The 21,193-nt window shown below is 46.1% G+C and overlaps 2 protein-coding genes across 2 annotated transcripts; both read left to right on the top strand.

Moving 5' to 3' along the window:
• The first annotated feature begins 428 nt into the window (after positions 1 to 428).
• LOC110505466 (cytotoxic T-lymphocyte protein 4) lies at positions 429 to 5,514 on the top strand. The gene is made up of 4 exons (XM_036975349.2): positions 429 to 655; positions 929 to 1,291; positions 1,857 to 1,993; positions 3,472 to 5,514. Exons 1-4 carry the CDS (start codon positions 598 to 600, stop codon positions 3,556 to 3,558), a joined length of 645 nt encoding a protein of 214 aa, XP_036831244.1. The 5' UTR covers positions 429 to 597; the 3' UTR covers positions 3,559 to 5,514.
• An 8,861-nt stretch (positions 5,515 to 14,375) lies between these two features.
• LOC110520669 (uncharacterized) lies at positions 14,376 to 19,803 on the top strand. Its single transcript, XM_021598087.3, has 3 exons — positions 14,376 to 15,494; positions 15,648 to 16,133; positions 16,285 to 19,803. The coding sequence occupies exons 1-3, from the start codon at positions 14,720 to 14,722 to the stop codon at positions 16,923 to 16,925; spliced, it is 1,902 nt and encodes a 633-aa protein (XP_021453762.3). The 5' UTR covers positions 14,376 to 14,719; the 3' UTR covers positions 16,926 to 19,803.
• The last annotated feature ends 1,390 nt before the right edge of the window (positions 19,804 to 21,193 follow it).

The raw sequence follows: 21,193 nt of genomic DNA, 5'->3' as shown, positions 1-21,193 counted from the left end.
TCTCTCTTTATGTAGTGTTGTGTTGTCTTTATGTAGTGTTGTGTTTTGTCCTATATTTGTATTTTCAATCCCAGACCCGTCCCCCCCCCGTCCCCGTCCCCACAGGAGGCCTTTTGGTAGGCCGTCTTTGTAAATAAGAATTTGTAATTAAATGACTTGCCTCGTTAAATAAAGGTTAAATTAAATATCTACCACAATAGAGGTGTAACCCCGATCGTCCATCGTTGGTTTTGAGTATTATCACTGCAGCACCAAATATGTTCCCATCAACACTGATGACGTCAAAAAAAAGGTCAAATCTCACTAATCAGCGTTTTCATTATGACTAATCGTTTCATTGTTGTACTTAGGGCGTTTTTTTCTCTCTCTCTTTTATATTCACTTTGCATATTTTCCGTTGTTATTGGAACCTATTTTAGCAGAATAGTGAACTGTATAGGCTACTCGACTGGGTGGTTTTGGGATTACTGGTACTGAGGTACATACGGGCTGTCTATGGCGTATGTATCAGAGCACCATCTCTAACTCTTTCCGAAACACTTGGTTATATAAAAGTCTGACAAGATTAGTTTTGGAGGAACATTTCTTCTCGTCATCATGAGTCTCAGCCTGTTGACATTTCTCTGTCTCAGTCTTTACCTCCCAGTGTGGAATGGTGAGTTCTTTTCAAATATCACACATTCCTTTAAGGACTAGATTTAGTCAATGCAGAGTTAGTTGTTAGTTTTATTGTGTTGTTGAGACCTCAGGTTTTATGAGGTGGACCCCTGTTTCTGGATAATGTGGAGCTGTATAAGATACAAGCTCAGCAACAGCAGTGAGTGAATCTGACCTTTCCCCTCTCTCTCTCTCTCTCTCTCCCTCTTTCTGCTGCTCTCTACCTCTCTCTGTCCACCTCTCTCCCGCTCTCTCCCGCCTCTCTCCCCAGCGCTGAGGGTCACCCAGCCCTACCGTGTGGTCGGTTTTCGTGGTGAGGTGGAGCTGTTCTGCTCCTACCACCACACAGGGAGACATGAACCGGAGGAGCTAAGGGTCACTCTGTACCGGGGGGCGTACAGGGAGGGGAAGCAGGAGGTGTGCACCTCCTCCTTCACCCACAACCAGACATCCTTCCAGGTGGAGGGAGTGGGGGAGGTGCGTTGTCGGGGCCAGTTAGGGCCAGGCAGGGTGAACCTGACTATTTCTGGTCTCCAGGGTAACGACACTGACCTGTACTACTGTGGCATAGAGGTCATGTACCCTCCGCCATACCTCAGGAGGTTTGGAAATGGTACTCTTCTCTTCATACCAGGTAAGTCTGTATACTAATGTATACTGAGATAATACATTCTTAGGCGTATAACTGTGGGACTGTGTATGAAGCTGTAACGTGGACTATGAAGTTGATGGGAGATTTGGGGGAAAATTCTAGTAACAGGTGTATATTTTATGTTAGGGTTCAGTGAAAGAAACGGATTAGTTTAAATCTCTGAATTCCTTAATAACCTTCTACTACAGGATAACACAGAGTGTTTCCTGGTTGTCTGAAACAAATCTACTTGGAAACAAGCATATACACCTCACACACATGGTTATAGGCTTAACAAAAAGAAGACACCTGTACCATGTCAGATATAGAGTTGAAATGTGTTACATTTGGAGTTTGCATCCCAATATCACACTTTATATACATCACAGAAGACTGAAATATAACAAAACCGTTTAACGTAGAAACACCAGATTTTCGGCATTAAAAAAACAAAAACATGATTAATTATGATAAATATGAATAACGTTCCACCCGCGCTTTTGGTCATTGCCTGTTAGGAAAGAGCTACAGTCAATGAAACTGAGTCTATATGTGTGACCTTCTGTAGAGGAACCAGGCTGCTCATTGCCAGAGGCCCAGAGAACAAGTGACATGGGAGAAACGTCAGTCCGACTAGCTCTAGCAGGACTGGTCGCAGCCAACATACTGATGGTCATCTCTGTTGTCGCCTTTCTCCTTTACCAGGTAAACCATTACAAACAACCTCTGCTTTCCCTTGATACGGTACACGTCTGTTTTGTCCAACATTAACCTAATAACAAAAGTTATTTTGGTTGAGAGACACTACTTGTTGATATGTTCTTTTGTAGTTTTCTCCACCGAGTACAGAGCCTTCAGAAACTATTCACACCCTTTGACTTTTTTCCTAATTTCTGTTGTTACAGCCTGAATTTAAAATGGATTAAGTGTAGATGTTGTGTCACTGGCCTACCCACAATACCCCATAATGTCAAAGTGGAATTGTGTTTTTAGACATTTTTACGTAACATTTTTAAGCTGAAATGTATTGAGTCAATAAGTATTCAACCCCCGGTTTTTATGGCAAGACTAAATAAGTTCAAGAGTAAACATTTGCTTATCAAAGTCACATAATAAGTTGCATGGACTCACTATGTGTGCAATAATAGTGTTTAACATCTCTGTGCCCCACACATACAACTATTTGTAAGGTCCCTCAGTTGAGCAGTGAATTTCAAACACAGATTTAACCACAAAGACCAGGGAGGTTTTCCGTTATGGGTATGCTTGTAATCGTTAAGGACCGGGGAGTTTTTTCAGGATAAAAAAGAAACTGAATGGAGCAAAATCCCAGAGGAAAACCCGTAAGTCTGCCTTGATGAATCCACCTTTCAGCAGGACAATAACCTAAAAACACAAGGCCAAATCTACACAGGAGTTTCTTACCAAGAAGACAGTGAACGTTCCTGAGTGACTGAGTTACAGTTTTGACTTAAATCTACTTGAAAATCTATGGCAGAGACATGAAAATGGTTGTCTAGCAATGATCCAGGTGTGGAAATCTCTTAGAGACTTCACCCAGAACAACCCCCAGGTGTAATGGCTGTCAAAAGTTCTTCTACAAAGTATTGACTCAGGGGTGTGAATATGTCTATTTCGTGTTGGTTCAACGGTAATTTAATTGTAATGACATGGAAGCAATGTTGATGTAACCAGTGTGTGCCCATTAGGAAGTATGTTTGCGTTACTCTTTTAGCAGACAGTTGTGTTCTTTAGATGAATGTATAGTTTAGATGAATGTAATATAGTTTAGATGAGTGTAATATAGTTTAGATGAATGTATTGGTCATGTTGACGGTGTAATATAGTTTAGATGAATGTATTGGTCATGTTGACGGTGTAATATAGTTTAGATGAATGTATTGGTCATGTTGACGGTGTAATATAGTTTAGATGAATGTATTGGTCATGTTGACGGTGTAATATAGTTTAGATGAATGTATTGGTCATGTTGACGGTGTAATATAGTTTAGATGAATGTATTGGTGTTTTGAGAAGTGCAACTACATTTTGAAAAAGCATTTAGTGTTTTGCAACAGAGTTCTTCTGTGTCTTGCAGAAAAAAATCAACAACATTGTTAAAAAAAGACTTGAGAAAACCTGTAATAGATATAATAATACATTTTGACCTATTTACTGTCTAGGTTCTACAGAGGAAAAGAAGGTTTGGAGGAATAACACCGATGATTTCACAGAATGACGGAAGATTTGGTTACGGAAACTTCCAATGAAGAATTTTCATCAATTGTCTGCATCACCTCCAATCCCCCATAGATTTTTTGCAAATATATATATATATATACATACATACATACATACATACATGATCATTACACAGGTGCACTTTGTGCTGGGAAAAATAAAAGGACACTAAAATGTGCCGTTTAGTCACACAACACAATGCCACAGAAGTCTCAAGTTTTGACGGATGAGTGTAGGATTGTCCACCAGACCTGTTGCCAGAGAATGTAATGTTAATTTCTCTACCATAAGCCGCCTCCAACATCGTTCTAAAGAATTTGGCAGTACGTCCAACCGGCCTCACAACCGCAGACCACATTTAACTATGCCAGCCCAAGACTTTCTGATTGGCGGGCCTGGCTCCCGAGTGGGTGGGCCTATGTCTTCCCAGGCCCACTCTTGGCTGCACCCCTGCCCAGTCATGCGAAATCCATAGATTAGGGCCTAATTAATTAATTTAAATTGACTGATTTCCTTATATGAACTGTAACTCAGTAAATCATTGATAAAAAAAAAACATATATTTCACCTATATTTAACGATGAAATTTGTTGCGTTTATATATTTTTTTAACTATAGTTAATAAACCAAGTCAAACCTCTCTGACAATACCAGCCAGTTTTCAGTTTCCCCCTCCCTACTCAGACCACTCCCAGACAGTCAGTTTCCCCCTCCCTACTCAGACCACTCCCAGACAGTCAGTTTCCCCCTCCCTACTCAGACCACTCCCAGACAGTCAGTTTCCCCCTCCCTACTCAGACCACTCCCAGACAGTCAGTTTCCCCCTCCCTACTCAGACCACTCCCAGACAGTCAGTTTCCCCCTCCCTACTCAGACCACTCCCAGACAGTCCCAGACAGTCCCAGACAGTCCCAGACAGTCCAAAATTCTTGCTTGAGAAATTGTTCTTAGCTAAGAAGCTATATTTGTTTCTTTTTGACAGTTTAGACAATAGAAACAAATCATAAGGTACTCAATTGTTACCCAGAAATAATTAGATAAAAACATCTGCATTGGACCTTGGATACCAGCTGTAAGTGTTCTACAGGTTAGAGATTTGGAATGAGATTTGGAATGAGATTTGGAGTTGGATTTAGATTTAGAATGTGATTTCGAATGTGATTTCGAATGAGATTTCGAATGTGATCAATGGTTTGAAAACTTTTCATGATTCCTTTCTGTCTTAGTCAATAGGATTTTTTATGATGTTAAATAAATGTTTCTATTATTGTGATCTCTAGAGATAGGGTCTCTGTATTATCATGGGGTGGAAGGTAGCCTAGTAACCATAAGGACTAGTAACCGAAAGGTTGCAAGATCGAATCCCCGAGCTGACAAGGTAAAAATCTGTTGTCCTGCCCCAGTTAACCCAATGTTCCCCGGTAGGCACTGTTCCCCGGTAGGCACTGTTCCCCGGTAGGCCATCATTGAAAATAAGAATTTGTTCTTATTAACTGATTTGCCTAGTTAAATAAAGGAAAAATTAAAAAATCAAAAATCAGAGAGGATTGGTGTTGGAATAACTCGATCTATGAGGTTAGGGTTCATCATAAGGGTAGCAGTGTGGTTAAGGTAAGGTTTACATTTTAAGAAGATACATACTTCTCATTTAACTAGGCAAGTAAATTGAGAACTAATTCTTATTTACAATGACGGCCTACCGGGGAACAGTGCCTACCGGGGAACTGCCTTGTTGCAGAATGCCAGATTTTTACCTTGTCAGCTCAGGGATTTGATCTCACAACTTTTCAGTTACGGGCCCACTAGGCTACCTGTCGCCCCGGGGTTTATGACTATTGTGGCTGGGTTAACTATTGACAACCCTCTTGTTCATTTAAGGGTTAAATAAATTACCCTTATTATACTGCTCAGTTTATACAGTTGCCCCCCATCCCACCCTTCCCCAGAACACGTGTAAATATTGGACTATAAATTGTGCCTTCCTGTATTATACTGATGCTAAAATTTTTATTCTACTATTCTACTGAGACATTTACTTTGTGTAGCCTGGTCCCAGATCTGTAGTCTCCTCCTATAGCCTGGTTCCAGATCTGTTGTCTCCTTCTATAGCCTGGTTCCAGATCTGTTGTCTCCTCCTATAGCCTGGTCCCAGATCTGTAGTCTCCACCTATAGCCTGGTTCCAGATCTGTGGTCTCCTCCTATAGCCTGGTCCCAGATCTGTAGTCTCCTCCTATAGCCTGGTCCCAGATCTGTGGTCTCCTCCTATAGCCTGGTCCCAGATCTGTTGTCTCCTCCTGTAGCCAGAGTCTGAACGCTCTGAATGAACTGATATGATCTAAACTTTTTTTTTATTCACACATATTTTATTAAACATGTTTGTTATTGTGTGCTGAATTATATTGTTTTGTACACGTATGTTTTGTTATTCTGTTTTTATTGTAATGTATACAGGGCTCTCTTGTTCTTACCTTTTATTGGTTCTTATTGCTGTTGATATGTCCAGAAGGAACCTGAATGTAAGCATTTAGTTGGACATCCGTACACTGTACATATGACTGATAAAACGTGAAAACTTAAAAGCACCTTGGAATGATTCAAGAAGAAACGTTAAGGCTGTTCTGGAGTGGCCAGCGTTGAGTCCAGATCGGTATCACATCCATACCCTCCCACGAGATCTGAAAACAGCAGTTGCACCTTGAAAACATTGAATAATTAGAGCAGTTTGCTGCCTAATTAGCAGTAGAAAGGTGCTCACTGATGGCTTCAAGAAGCACTTGTCTGCAGTTATCTTGACCATGTGCAACCAAGCACTAGCTCCGAGGTGCCAATAATTTTGTCCATGCCATTTTTCTTTAAGTTTACAATTTTAATTTAGAAAATAAGGTTTAAAAAAAGAAGTGTTTTTTCAATTTCAATTAATTTCTTTGAAGAAATAGGGAATAATTTAAGAAAGGTGCAAGGGTGCCAATATACATGGCTGCAACTGTATCTGCATTTGAACAATATTTAACTTTGAGAGTCTATTGACACACCTGTACAATTTAATTCTACAAAAATCCCCATCAAAATGTGTCTGTTTTGGGCCTCCCTCACAGTGGTTAAGGGCGCTGTACTGCAGCGCCAGCTGTGTCACCAGAGACTCTGGGTTCGCGCCCAGGCTCTGTCGTAACCGGCCGCGACCGGGAGGTCCGTGGGGCGACGCACAATTGGCCTACCTAGCGTCGTCCGGGTTAGGGAGGGTTTGGCCGGTAGGGATATCCTTGTCTCATCGCGCACCAGCGACTCCTGTGGCGGGCCAGCCACAGTGCGCGCTAGCCAAGATTGCCAGGTGCACAGTGTTTCCTCCGTGCGGCTGGCTTCCAGGTTGGATGCGCACTGTGTTAAGAAGCAGTGCGGCTTGGTTGGGTTGTGTATCGGAGGACGCATGACTTTCAACCTTCGTCTCTCCCGAGCCCGTACGGGAGTTGTAGAGATGAGACAAGATAGTAGCTACTAACAATTGGAGACCATGAAATTGGGGAGAAAAAGGGGTCAAATTTAAAATAAAATAAAAAATGTGTCTGTTTAAGATAGAGATATGTATTTTTTGAATGGGCTCAGTCTCAATCCACCACAATCTCCTGTGTCTGCGTAAGTGGCTGCAAGGGAGTCAGGCGCAGGAGAGCAGGTGTTAGGTAGCACACGGAGCCTTTTATTCAGGCGAACCAAAAGCACATGGCACAATGAACACGAAATACAAAACAGGTAAACATAATCCAGCGCAACCAGACTAACGTGCGCATACATCAAAACAGATAAACAATACCACACAAAGACATGGGGGGAAACAGAGGGTTAAATACACAACACACAACCAGACTAACGTGTGTATACATCAAACAGATAAACAATACCACACAAAGACATGGGGGGAAACAGAGGGTTAAATACACAACACATATGAGGGACAATGAGAACCAGGTGTGTGGAAAAACGAGACAAAGCAAATGGAAAATGGATCAGCGATGGCTAGAAGGCCGGTGACGTCGCCCGCCGAACACCGCCCGAACAAGGAGAGGCATCGACTTCGGCCGAAGTCGTGACAATGGGCTCTGTCTCAATCCACCAAAATCGCCCTATGTCGGTCTTCCACTTCTACGGTGGAAAGTGGTTTGGCCTAGACTCTCACGAACACGATGGTGTTCTCCGTTTTGCTCTACGACCCCCACAAGCCACCCGGGACTAGTCTGAAGCCAGTACCGTCTCCCCAGGACCAGTCTGAAGGTAACCCAGTACCGTCTCCCCAGGACCAGTCTGAAGGTAACCCAGTACCGTCTCCCCAGGACCAGTCTGAAGGTAACCCAGTACCGTCTCCCCAGGACCAGTCTGAAGGTAACCCAGTACCGTCTCCCCAGGACCAGTCTGAAGGTAACCCAGTACCGTCTCCCCAGGACCAGTCTGAAGGTAACCCAGTACCGTCTCCCCAGGACCAGTCTGAAGGTAACCCAGTACCGTCTCCCCAGGACCAGTCTGAAGGTAACCCAGTACCGTCTCCCCAGGACCAGTCTGAAGGTAACCCAGTACCGTCTCCCCAGGACCAGTCTGAAGGTAACCCAGTACCGTCTCCCCAGGACCAGTCTGAAGGTAACCCAGTACCGTCTCCCCAGGACCAGTCTGAAGGTAACCCAGTACCGTCTCCCCAGGACCAGTCTGAAGGTAACCCAGTACCGTCTCCCCAGGACCAGTCTGAAGGTAACCCAGTACCGTCTCCCCAGGACCAGTCTGAAGGTAACCCAGTACCGTCTCCCCAGGACCAGTCTGAAGGTAACCCAGTACCGTCTCCCCAGGACCAGTCTGAAGGTAACCCAGTACCGTCTCCCCAGGACCAGTCTGAAGGTAACCCAGTACCGTCTCCCCAGGACCAGTCTGAAGGTAACCCAGTACCGTCTCCCCAGGACCAGTCTGAAGGTAACCCAGTACCGTCTCCCCAGGACCAGTCTGAAGGTAACCCAGTACCGTCTCCCCAGGACCAGTCTGAAGGTAACCCAGTACCGTCTCCCCAGGACCAGTCTGAAGGTAACCCAGTACCGTCTCCCCAGGACCAGTCTGAAGGTAACCCAGTACCGTCTCCCCAGGACCAGTCTGAAGGTAACCCAGTACCGTCTCCCCAGGACCAGTCTGAAGGTAACCCAGTACCGTCTCCCCAGGACCAGTCTGAAGGTAACCCAGTACCGTCTCCCCAGGACCAGTCTGAAGGTAACCCAGTACCGTCTCCCCAGGACCAGTCTGAAGGTAACCCAGTACCGTCTCCCCAGGACCAGTCTGAAGGTAACCCAGTACCGTCTCCCCAGGACCAGTCTGAAGGTAACCCAGTACCGTCTCCCCAGGACCAGTCTGAAGGTAACCCAGTACCGTCTCCCCAGGACCAGTCTGAAGGTAACCCAGTACCGTCTCCCCAGGACCAGTCTGAAGGTAACCCAGTACCGTCTCCCCAGGACCAGTCTGAAGGTAACCCAGTACCGTCTCCCCAGGACCAGTCTGAAGGTAACCCAGTACCGTCTCCCCAGGACCAGTCTGAAGGTAACCCAGTACCGTCTCCCCAGGACCAGTCTGAAGGTAACCCAGTACCGTCTCCCCAGGACCAGTCTGAAGGTAACCCAGTACCGTCTCCCCAGGACCAGTCTGAAGGTAACCCAGTACCGTCTCCCCAGGACCAGTCTGAAGGTAACCCAGTACCGTCTCCCCAGGACCAGTTTGAAGGTAACCCAGTACCGTCTCCCCAGGACCAGTCTGAAGGTAACCCAGTACCGTCTCCCCAGGACCAGTCTGAAGGTAACCCAGTACCGTCTCCCCAGGACCAGTCTGAAGGTAACCCAGTACCGTCTCCCCAGGACCAGTCTGAAGGTAACCCAGTACCGTCTCCCCAGGACCAGTCTGAAGGTAACCCAGTACCGTCTCCCCAGGACCAGTCTGAAGGTAACCCAGTACCGTCTCCCCAGGACCAGTCTGAAGGTAACCCAGTACCGTCTCCCCAGGACCAGTCTGAAGGTAACCCAGTACCGTCTCCCCAGGACCAGTCTGAAGGTAACCCAGTACCGTCTCCCCAGGACCAGTCTGAAGGTAACCCAGTACCGTCTCCCCAGGACCAGTCTGAAGGTAACCCAGTACCGTCTCCCCAGGACCAGTCTGAAGGTAACCCAGTACCGTCTCCCCAGGACCAGTCTGAAGGTAACCCAGTACCGTCTCCCCAGGACCAGTCTGAAGGTAACCCAGTACCGTCTCCCCAGGACCAGTCTGAAGGTAACCCAGTACCGTCTCCCCAGGACCAGTCTGAAGGTAACCCAGTACCGTCTCCCCAGGACCAGTCTGAAGGTAACCCAGTACCGTCTCCCCAGGACCAGTCTGAAGGTAACCCAGTACCATCGATGTGACTTCTGTAGCGTTCAAACTGTTGAGGCTATAAACTCAGTGTTCACTGTCTTAGCCTAAGCCCTGATAATAGGCTATTGGGTACTGTCTAAAACTGTAAGGGTACAGCCTCAGTGTTCACTGTAAACACGTACAGGAAGTTGCAAGTTGAAGTTTTTCCGCTCACAAGACCTCAAATTTGTTCAGCCCTTACAAAAAAGTCCTACTGGAATCCAGCAGAATATATATCCCACAAGATTTCCGGGGCCACTTTCCTGCAGGATTCCTACAGGATCCTAGTAGTCCTCAAATAAATCCTGAAGGACTGCCTATTGGAATTGTCTTACACCAAAATGGCCCCAAAATCCTGTGGGATATCCTGTAGGTAAGAGTCCTGCAGGTAATTCCACAAGATTTGCAGGGTGGCCATTTTCCTGTAGGACAACCTGCTGGATTCCTTCCTCATTGTTCAGAGAATTTCATGTAGGACAATTCATATTCTTTCAAAATAATGGATAGATTGTACAAGACATAAATTGCATTAAAATTGTATTATCCAACAAAGCAACAGCTGACATGTTTGATTGTCCATTTCACCAGCACTGCAAAAAATATGATTCCTAGGAGAGAAATAAAAGATATTGAATAAATATGGTGAAGAGTATTTTGTAACAAGTGAGAGTAATGGTGACATCACAGGAACAGCTTATGTGTATTGGTGTGAAGGGAAACTGAGGTCTGCAATGGTAAACTGGCACACCAACAACATCTGTGAGTATCCATCTGGCACACCAACAACATCTGTGAGTATCCATCTGGCACACCAACAACATCTGTGAGTATCCATCTGGCACACCAACAACATCTGTGAGTATCCATCTGGCACACCAACAACATCTGTGAGTATCCATCTGGCACACCAACAACATCTGTGAGTATCCATCTGGCACACCAATAACATCTGTGAGTATCCATCTGGCACACCAATAACATCTGTGAGTATCCATCTGGCACACCAACAACATCTGTGAGTATCCATCTGGCACACCAACAACATCTGTGAGTATCCATCTGGCACACCAACAACATCTGTGAGTATCCATCTGGCACACCAACAACATCTGTGAGTATCCATGCGTATTAAACTTTGTTTTAAAGGGAGACATGATAGTTTGAGACTGTGTGGGGTGTTACCTTCGCTTGCACAGCTGTTCAGTGCTGCTTCTGTGTTAGTCAGTCTCACTGTTGTTTACAGGCCCTGTTAACTGGGGAGGACAGGAGAGAGATGAGAGGGGTAGAGTTCACAGGATGGAACAGCAAACAACTCTGTTTGTGTTATATGAGGAACAGTGACAGGAAGTGTATGGGGAAGTGCATGAGGGAGTGTATGGGGAGCGCTGGGGGGAGTGTATGGGGGAGTGTATGGGGAGCGCTGGGGGGAGTGTATGGGGGAGTGTACGGGGGAACGCTGGGGGGAGTATATGGGGAGCGCTGTGGGGAATGTATGGGGGAGTGTATGGGGGAACGCTGGGGGGAGTATATGGGGGAGTGTATGGGGAGCGCTGGGGGGAGTGTATGGGGGAGTGCATGAGGGAGTGTATGGGGGAGCGCTGGGGGGGTGTATGGGGGAGTGTATGAGGGAGTGCATGAGGGAGTGTATGGGGAGCGCTGGGGGGAGTGTATGGGGTAGTGTATGGGGGAGTGTATGGGGAGCGCTGGGGGGAGTGTATGGGGAGCGCTGGGGGGAGTATATGGGGGAGTGTATGGGGAGCGCTGGGGGGAGTGTATGAGGAGCACTGGGGGGAGTGTATGGGGAGTGCTGGGGGGTGTATGGGGGAGTGTATGGGGGAGTGCATGAGGGAGTGTATGGGAGCGCTGGGGGGAGTGTATGGGGAGCGCAGGGGGGAGTATATGGGGGAGTGTATGGGGAGCGCTGGGGGGAGCGTATGGGGGAGCACTGTGGGGAGTGTATGGGGGAGTGTATGGGGAGTGTATGGGGGAGTGTATGGGGGAGTGCTGGGGGAGTGTATGGGGGAGTGTATGGGGAGCGCTGGGGGGAGCGTATGGGGGAGCACTGTGGGGAGTGTATGGGGAGTGCTGGGGGGAGTGTATGGGGGAGTGTATGGGGAGCGCTGGGGGGAGTGTATGGGGGAGTGCATGAGGGAGTGTATGGGGAGCGCTGGGGGGAGTGTATGGGGGAGTGTATGGGGGAGTGCATGAGGGAGTGTATGGGGGAGCGCTGGGGGGGTGTATGGGGGAGTGTATGGGGGAGTGCATGGGAGCGCTGAGGGGAGTGTATGGGGAGCGCTGGGGGGAGTATATGGGGGAGTGTATGGGGAGCGCCATTCGGGAGCCCATTAAGTACTGTGCTTTATTTGAGTTTAACCTGCAGTTGTTGGCTCTCTTCAAAAGTAAAAAATCATATTCCTGCTTAAATTCTGACATTAAAAAAAAATAAAAAATAAAAAATGTATGGTCTTTATCTAAGATAGTGATTTAATTTTCTTTCAATTTAAATTTCTAACTCGGCAAATTTTTTTGCAGAGCTATTAGATTATCATTCCCCTAATGTACGCCTTAAAAGCGTCCCAAATGATGTCGGGGGTCGGCTTTTCTCTGTCCACATTTGTAAAGGTCTTTACTTTTTAATTGTATGTATTTATTCTCCATATTCTGTCACTATGTGTATTTTCTGGTGGTGTAATTAAGCATGATACAGGAGAATGATCTGATACCACTATATCCTATATTATTTTAACCCAGTATATTGTTTAGTGTTTGGGATGCCGAGTGGCACAGCGGTCTAAGGCACTACATCTCAGTCCTAGAGGTGTCTCTACAGACTCTGGTTCGATTCCGGGGCTGTATCACAACCGGCTGTGATTGGGAGTCCCATACGGTGACGCACAACTGGCCCAGCGTCGTCCGGGTTTGGCCGGGGTAGGGCCGTCATTGTAAATAAGAATTTGTTCTTAACTGACTTGCCTAGTTGAATAAAGGTAAACAAATAAAACTGCTGTTTAAACATCTCATGCATCATTACTCTGGTTGCTTCTGTAATTCACAGGAAATCTTTGGCTGCACATATCATCACATCTATGCTTGTAGACTTTTTCTTAACCTGACCACTCATATTCATCACACGAGGCATGAACGCCAAGAAGTCAACCCTGTTCACCACCAACGCTTATTTTGTGACCGCACACTGATGGTCACATTTGAGATCACAGTGTGTGCTACTCCCTCACCTCCCCCTTTCATCGGAGGCCACTGCACCAATTTCTATGTCCCCATCTGTGGTTAATCCACTTTCTACCTTCATCCATCTCAGACTTACTCCCATCTGAGCTATCTGCCATGCCTACCTCAGTCTCAGTACAGCTCTGCAGATCCGGCAACCAAACGCAACACTGCGTTCACTTTCGAAACGGAATGTTCCGGTCCCAAGCGCTCCTTCTGTTCCGATGTTGATTATTGGCTCCATTAACTACGAAACCAGCAACGTAAAGGGCTGTCTCGTCCCCTCCCGTAAAACAGTCACCAGTTGTCTACTATTTACAGTATATACGGATAACGTGATTGGCAGACATGATCAGCAGAGATATACCATGGATAGTAAACAAGTTTTGATTGGTTTACAGTTTAGCACTTGACTGTCCAGCTAGCAAACATAAAAGTACGTATTTTAAAACATTTGCAAGAATTGACAACAAACAGAAATGTGTTCAGAAGCAGTGGTGTGTATTCAAGGATGCCAAGGGAAGCCAGGCTTCCACAAATATGTCACCAATATTTTAATTTTTAAAATAAAATCTTTCAGCACCCCTCTGTCTCAGGATCTGATGCTGTCAGGACCAAAAGAGTTGAACATGTTGCTGAGGTAGCATTGGATTTATTGATGCCAGGAAGCTTTTGGTCTCCCTTGATAAAATACTTTGCCAATCAGCGTTGAGCTGCGCTCCACTATGGGTTGTCAATGTGCAGCAAAACGCCCCCAAAGGGAGGCCAGTTTGGATTTGGCAAAACGTCATTTTCATAAAAACTTCTGTTTCTGGTCTGCTTGTGTTGGTGTTCTGCAATAGCTAGCTTAATTATTTTTCCAGGCCAATGACAATGACAGCGATTCTGATCTAACTGGTCACTTAAATAATGTTTACATACTGTTTTACTCATTGAATATGTATATACTGTATTTTTGTCAATGCCACTAAGACATTATTTCTTAATTCCATACTTTTACTTTTAGATTTGTGTGTATTGTAAATTGTTAGATTCTACTGCACTGTTGGAGCTAATTCTACGTTCTACCCATATTCAGTCCAATTTTAACAAATAATATCGTATTGTAACCTGTTGAGTTCATGATTTGCACAGCATAGCATACCTTCCAAGGTAAGGCCGTTAAAGATTTCTCGTCATGCTCCTACCCGGAACTTAAACCTCCAATCCGGCGATCCTATCGGACATATTTGATGAAACACAGGAACGATTAAAGGAGAACCTATTTGTTTACATAGATCCGAAGTTGAAATATTTTCAGTTTCTCTGACATCTTCTGGTTTCGAAATTAGCCAGGGACTTTTTACTATTTAATAACTTACAAACAGTGAAAAGCCTTTCAATTGTCTTGTTTAGTTAGCTCTCTGGAGCAGGTTTTCCGCTTACTACGAGGGTAGCTAGCTAGCTCGATGTTAGCAGCAATCTATCGCTTGCTATGCATTTCACGATGGACGACAGACTATAAAATTTGACCTCCGATGTTATAAACAAATTGAAAGGTTGTTATTTGCAGTTTTACAAAAATGGATATCAGTCTAACAATTTCCCTAATGCGGGGACAGATGGGTACCGTGATAGAGAGAGCGGTTAGTGCCGCTGTTGAGACGGTGTTGGGAGAGATGCTTAGAGTGGTCGGCATTAAATTCGACGAGCTGAAGATGGAGGTAGTAGCTAAAGAGAAAGAGGCGGAGAACATAAGACAGATGCTGGAGATATCCCGATCTCAGATTAAGACCATGCGGAAACACATGAACGCTCTGGATGAGAACGCGCACTCTGCCACTTATCAGACCTACCGGACAGCATTCGGCCATTCTGATCCCCGCAGAATTCACGGTTCCTCCGAGGCCGCACTGTCCTCGGGTTTACCACAGCCGCCGAGAAGGACGGTTCCAAACAACAACCAAATTCCCACTACAAATGGAAACGTACAGGCAAGGAATCGAGTCACCATCACCATACCCTCTGAGAATATGGTCAGGGCCACCCAGCCCTCTGATAATTTGGTCAGGGCCACCCAGCCCTCTGACAATTTAGTCAGGGCCACCCAGCCCTCTGATAATTTGGTCAGAGCCACCCAGCCCTCTGATAATTTGGTCAGGGCCACCCAGCCCTCTGATCATTTGGTCAGGGCCACCCAGCCCTCTGATAATATGGTAACCGTTAGGGCAACATCAACATCCTTTGACAGTCACGATGATCTGACAACTGTGATCTCCCCGACTCTGGAGGACCGGACATTGACACCCACTGTCTCTGCAATGAACAGTTCATCAGAGCATCTGGAACCTTTGAAAGGTAGAATGTCTTTTCTCAGATCTTGTTGGGTTTTGTATGTGGCTATTATTCTGTGTTTGTTTGTGTATGTAAATTGGTGGCCTGACTGATCTAGTATAGCCCTCTATTTTCCCCGTGTTTGTTGACCACCATGTTACCTCTCTATCCCCCCAGAGGAGCCCCCAGCCCTCCTAGACCCCAAGGTGTCTGATGAGAGCCAGAGGAGGGAGGAGGAAGAAGAGTGTCAGGCTGAGTGGACCATAAGTACACAGCCACCAGAGACAAGCACAGACCCGGGGGCCCAGCTGGTCCTCTCCCCTCCCAGGACTGACGGAGCAGACTGCTCTGCCATGAGTGTACTGCCATCCTCCCAGCCCCTGTCCCAGTTCCAAGTGAAAGAGGAGGAAGCTGAGGTGGAGATCATCTGTATCAAACAGGAACCAGAGGAGGTGGAGACCCTGCTGATAAACCTGGCTGCCGAAGGCTTCAACTCGCAGGGCAACCTTTTAGATAGGCAGACTCAGGGCAACCTCCTCCTGGACAGTCATAGGACCATCCCAGGCTCTCAAAGCCAGAGGGATAGGAGAGCACCCTGTCCACCACAGAGCCAGAGGACCTTAGCAGAGAATACACCCTTCACCTCAGCCGACTCTTGTTCATGTGAGTTAAATCTCCCGAGACATGGTGGCTCCATAATCTACAGCCATGTCCCAAGGCAAAATACTGCTTTGTTGTGGTCACTATGCTTCTGTTCAATAAAATATAATTTATCCAATCTAATGGAATGTTTTTTTGTCCTCTTCATCCTCAGATGGGCTGTCCCAGGCAGTGATGTCCATGTCAGGAGTTGCTCCCAGGCCCATGGTGCGTCCGTGGCCCAAGGACCTGAGTCTGTACGAGGAGTTTAAAATGAGACGAACTGAGCTGAGGAGGAGGAGCCAGAACCGTCAGAGGGAGATGGAGAAGAATCTTCCCCAGCCTCTATTAGCTGACCTGGTGAAGGAGAGACGGGAGAAGACCCGGCTCAGAGTGGCCCGCTGGAGAGCCAAGAGGAAGCTGCAGGCCTGTCTACTGACTCAGATGACCCAACAGACACAACACCAACAGACTGGACCTGGACTGGGCCAGGGGAATAGTCTGAACAGTGGGCTGGGGAATCATAGCCAGATTAGCCACCACACGCAACACAAAACCACAGGCCCCACTCAGACTCCTCAGAGGAACAATGCTGCCGTCTCTCAATCGCAATACAATAACAGTTTTTTGTACAACAGAAGTCACTGTGAGACTGGGGCTGGTAACGTTAACTACCCTCCTCTCCAGTTCAACTCCTCCTCTCTAATGCTGGGGCAACATGGAGGACACAATATGGTGGAGCACATTATGCAGCCTACAATGACATCATCCTCACAGCAGGGCCTCTCCCTGACAGACTCTGAGCTCTACCAGTAACAAGGGATCATGGGTATTCAAATCTTACCCAACAAGTTCTGGATTACTGCTGTTTTTTTTCTTCTTCTACCTGATAATGAATTACACCCACCTGGTATCCCAGGTCTAAATCAGTCCCTGATTAGAGGGGAATCACCCACCTGGTGTCCCAGGTCTAAATCAGTCCCTGATTAGAGGGGAATCACCCACCTGGTATCCCAGGTCTAAATCAGTCCCTGATTAGAGGGGAATCACCCACCTGGTGTCCCAGGGCTAAACCAGTCCCTGATTAGAGAGGAATCTCCCACCTGGTGTCCCAGGTCTTAATCAGTCCCTGATTAAAGAGGAATCTCCCACCTGGTGTCCCAGGTCTAAATCAGTCCCTGATTAGAGAGGAATCTCCCACCTGGTGTCCCAGGTCTAAATCAGTCCCTGATTAAAGAGGAATCTCCCACCTGGTGTCCCAGGTCTAAATCAGTCCCTGATTAGAGAGGAATCTCCCACCTGGTGTCCCAGGTCTAAATCAGTCCCTGATTAGAGGGGGAATCACCCACCTGGTGTCCCAGGTCTAAACCAGTCCCTGATTAGAGGGGAATCTCCCACCTGGTGTCCCAGGTCTAAATCAGTCCCTGATTAGAGGGGAATCACCCACCTGGTGTCCCAGGTCTAAATAAGTCCCTGATTAGAGGGGAATCACCCACCTGGTGTCCCAGGTCTAAATCAGTCCCTGATTAGAGGGGAAGAGTGGAATTGGCTTTGTGGTCCACATTTTAATTAGAGGGCAGGAGACCAACATTACAGTACCAGTTCTACTCAACCAGTACCAGTTCTACTCAACCAGTACCAGTTCTACTCAACCAGTACCAGTTCTACTCTACCAGTTCTACTCTACCAGTACCAGTTCTACTCTACCAGTACCAGTTCTACTCTACCAGTTCTACTCTACCAGTACTAGTTCTGCTCTACCAGTTCTACTCTACCAGTACCAGTCTACTCTACCAGTTCTACTCTACCAGTACCAGTCTACTCTACCAGTTCTACTCTACCAGTACCAGTTCTACTCTACCAGTTCTACTCTACCAGTACTAGTTCTGCTCTACCAGTTCTACTCTACCAGTACCAGTCTACTCTACCAGTTCTACTCTACCAGTACCAGTCTACTCTACCAGTTCTACTCTACCAGTACCAGTCTACTCTACCAGTTCTACTCTACCAGTACCAGTTCTACTCTACCAGTTCTACTCTACCAGTACCAGTTCTACTCTACCAGTTCTACTCTACCAGTACCAGTCTACTCTACCAGTTATACTCTACCATTTCCAGTCTACTCTACCAGTCTACTCTACCAGTTATACTCTACCAGTACCAGTTCTACTCTACCAGTTCTACTCTACCAGTACCAGTCTACTCTACCAGTTCTACTCTACCAGTACCAGTTCTACTTCTACCAGTACCAGTTCTACTCTACCATTTCTACTTTACCAGTACCAGTTCTACTCTACCAGTACCAGTTCTACTCTACCAGTACCAGTTCTACTCTACTCTACCAGTACCAGTTATACTCTACCAGTACCAGTTCTACTCTACCAGTTCTACTCTACCAGTTCTACTCTACCACCTGTACCAGTTCTACTCTACCAGTACCAGTTCTACCAGTTCTGCTCTACCAGTACCAGTTCTACTCTACCAGTTCTACTCTACCAGTACCAGTTATACTCTACCAGTACCAGTTCTACTCTACCAGTTCTACTCTACCAGTTCTACTCTACCACCTGTACCAGTTCTACTCTACCAGTACCAGTTCTACCAGTTCTGCTCTACCAGTACCAGTTCTACTCTACCAGTTCTACTCTACCAGTACCAGTTCTACTCTACCAGTACCAGTTCTACTCTACCAGTTCTACTCTACCAGTAACAATAGAGCAGATGATGTGTTTTGTGGAGTCACTCCGTTGTATGGCACCCTATTCCCTATGTAGTGCACTACTACGTTTGACAAAGGTCTTTATGGCTCTGGTCAAAAGTAGTGCACAATATAGGGTATAGGGTGTCATTTTCAGACACAGCCTATGCCTTCTGATGCAGGGCCAATAACATGAGATATTTCAAGGGGAATTGTGTGAATGCAAAATTATCTAAATTGCCTGTGACAAATTGATCAAAAGGCTTTTATTTTAGGATAACAGCCTAATAATGATAATTGAATTGCTTTTTGTTTTAATTACCTGAGAATGTTTTAATGTACAACAACAGTATTTTTATTAAAATACATTATTTATGTTAACTTGAATAATGACCATCCCTACATGTCTTGAAATATGGAGGATAAATCACTGTACTTGGATAACTGATAGAATCGTCTTGCATCTAGGTCAAACGAATGATTTTATTTGGCACACTTCATTGTCAATATTATTTAATCAACTGTTATTTATACATTGTATTGCTCTGCAACTGGATTTTATATCATGATAATAATACTTATAAGCTCTATTCAGATATAGGCCTATTCAATGACATAATAGGAAACCATCCAATACATTATGAATCACTTTTTAGAGATAGGCCTAGTCTTTGATCAGACTGAATTTCTCTTGCTTCATTCCTCTTGTCCCTACTTGATAGTTTCATTAGCAGTGTTCAAGGTGAACAGCTGTTTCCGTGAACCTGTCCTGTCAGTTATGTTTTGGCAGCATTTAGAAAGTTTGCATAGAAAATAGATGGGACAATTTCCTGTTACTGTGCGTTTCCATGGTTCATGGAAACAGCTGGATGGAATGACGTCACACCTATAAAATAATATTAAAAAACACTTAGAGAAAAGGAAGTGGTTGAAGTGGTTTCCATGATCCATTTGGGTAAATTGTGCATTAATAAATTGGCGATAGCCTGTATGCCATCCCACCGATCTGTTTCATGTCTCAGGGAGCTGGATGACAGAAGGATTCTTTCTCTGGTGAAGAACAACCCCTTCACAACAGTTGGCCAGATCAAGAACACCCTCTAGGAGGTAGGATTATCTGTGTCAAAGTCTAGGAGGTAGGTGTATCTGTCGAGGAGGTAGGTGTATCTGTGTCAAGGAGGTAGGTGTATCTGTGTCGAGGAGGTAGGTGTATCTGTGTCGAGGAGGTAGGTGTATCTGTGTCGAGGAGGTAGGTGTATCTGTCAAGGAGGTAGGTGTATCTGTCAAGGAGGTAGGTGTATCTGTCAAGGAGGTAGGTGTATCTGTGTCAAGGAGGTAGGCGCTCCTGTGTAAAGGAGGTAGGTGTATCTGTGTCGAGGAGGTAGGTGTATCTGTGTCAAAGAGGTAGGTGTATCTGTGTTGAGGAGGTAGGTGTATCTGTCAAGGAGGTAGGTGTATCTGTGTCAAGGAGGTAGGCGCTCCTGTGTCAAGGAGGTAGGTGTATCTGTGTCGAGGAGGTAGGTGTATCTGTCAAGGAGGTAGGTGTATCTGTGTTGAGGAGGTAGGTGTATCTGTGTCGAGGAGGTAGGTGTATCTGTCAAGGAGGTAGGTGTATCTGTCAAGGAGGTAGGTGTATCTGTGTCAAGGAGGTAGGCGCTCCTGTGTAAAGGAGGTAGGTGTATCTGTGTCGAGGAGGTAGGTGTATCTGTGTCAAAGAGGTAGGTGTATCTGTGTTGAGGAGGTAGGTGTATCTGTGTCAAGGAGGTAGGCGCTCCTGTGTCAAGGAGGTAGGTGTATATGTGTCGAGGAGGTAGGTGTATCTGTCAAGGAGGTAGGTGTATATGTGTCGAGGAGGTAGGTGTATCTGTGTCAAAGAGGTAGGTGTATCTGTGTCAAAGAGGTAGGTGTATCTGTGTCAAAGAGGTAGGTGTATCTGTGTCGAGGAGGTAGGTGTATCTGTGTCGAGGAGGTAGGTGTATCTGTCGAGGAGGTAGGTGTATCTGTGTCGAGGAGGTAGGTGTATCTGTCGAGGAGGTAGGTGTATCTGTGTCAAGGAGGTAGGTGTATCTGTCGAGGAGGTAGGTGTATCTGTGTCGAGGAGGTAGGTGTATCTGTGTCGAGGAGGTAGGTGTATCTGTCGAGGAGGTAGGTGTATCTGTGTCAAGGAGGTAGGTGTATCTGTGTCGAGGAGGTAGGTGTATCTGTGTCGAGGAGGTAGGTGTATCTGTGTCGAGGAGGTAGGTGTATCTGTGTCGAGGAGGTATGTGTATCTGTGTCGAGGAGGTAGGTGTATCTGTGTCGAGGAGGTAGGTGTATCTGTGTCGAGGAGGTAGGTGTATCTGTGTCGAGGAGGTAGGTGTATCTGTGTCAAAGTCAACAGTCAAGA

This window comes from Oncorhynchus mykiss, chromosome 3 (assembly GCF_057628025.1).
Source record: "Oncorhynchus mykiss isolate SJ-2025 chromosome 3, ASM5762802v1, whole genome shotgun sequence".
NCBI lineage: Eukaryota > Metazoa > Chordata > Actinopteri > Salmoniformes > Salmonidae > Oncorhynchus > Oncorhynchus mykiss.
The sequence above is the reverse complement of the archived record's forward strand: the minus strand, read 5'-3'. Positions and strand labels throughout refer to the sequence as shown.

Bases quoted from the DNA above. Each gene is read 5' to 3' on its own strand.
- LOC110505466 (XM_036975349.2), top strand. From the start codon at position 598: ATGAGTCTCAGCCTGTTGACATTTCTCTGTCTCAGTCTTTACCTCCCA. The intron at 656-928 runs GTGAGTTCTTTT...CTCTCTCCCCAG, and splicing joins TTACCTCCCAGTGTGGAATG to CGCTGAGGGTCACCCAGCCC. The intron at 1,292-1,856 runs GTAAGTCTGTAT...GACCTTCTGTAG, and splicing joins TACTCTTCTCTTCATACCAG to AGGAACCAGGCTGCTCATTG.
- LOC110520669 (XM_021598087.3), top strand. From the start codon at position 14,720: ATGGATATCAGTCTAACAATTTCCCTAATGCGGGGACAGATGGGTACC. The intron at 15,495-15,647 runs GTAGAATGTCTT...CTATCCCCCCAG, and splicing joins GCATCTGGAACCTTTGAAAG to AGGAGCCCCCAGCCCTCCTA. The intron at 16,134-16,284 runs GTGAGTTAAATC...CTTCATCCTCAG, and splicing joins CTCAGCCGACTCTTGTTCAT to ATGGGCTGTCCCAGGCAGTG.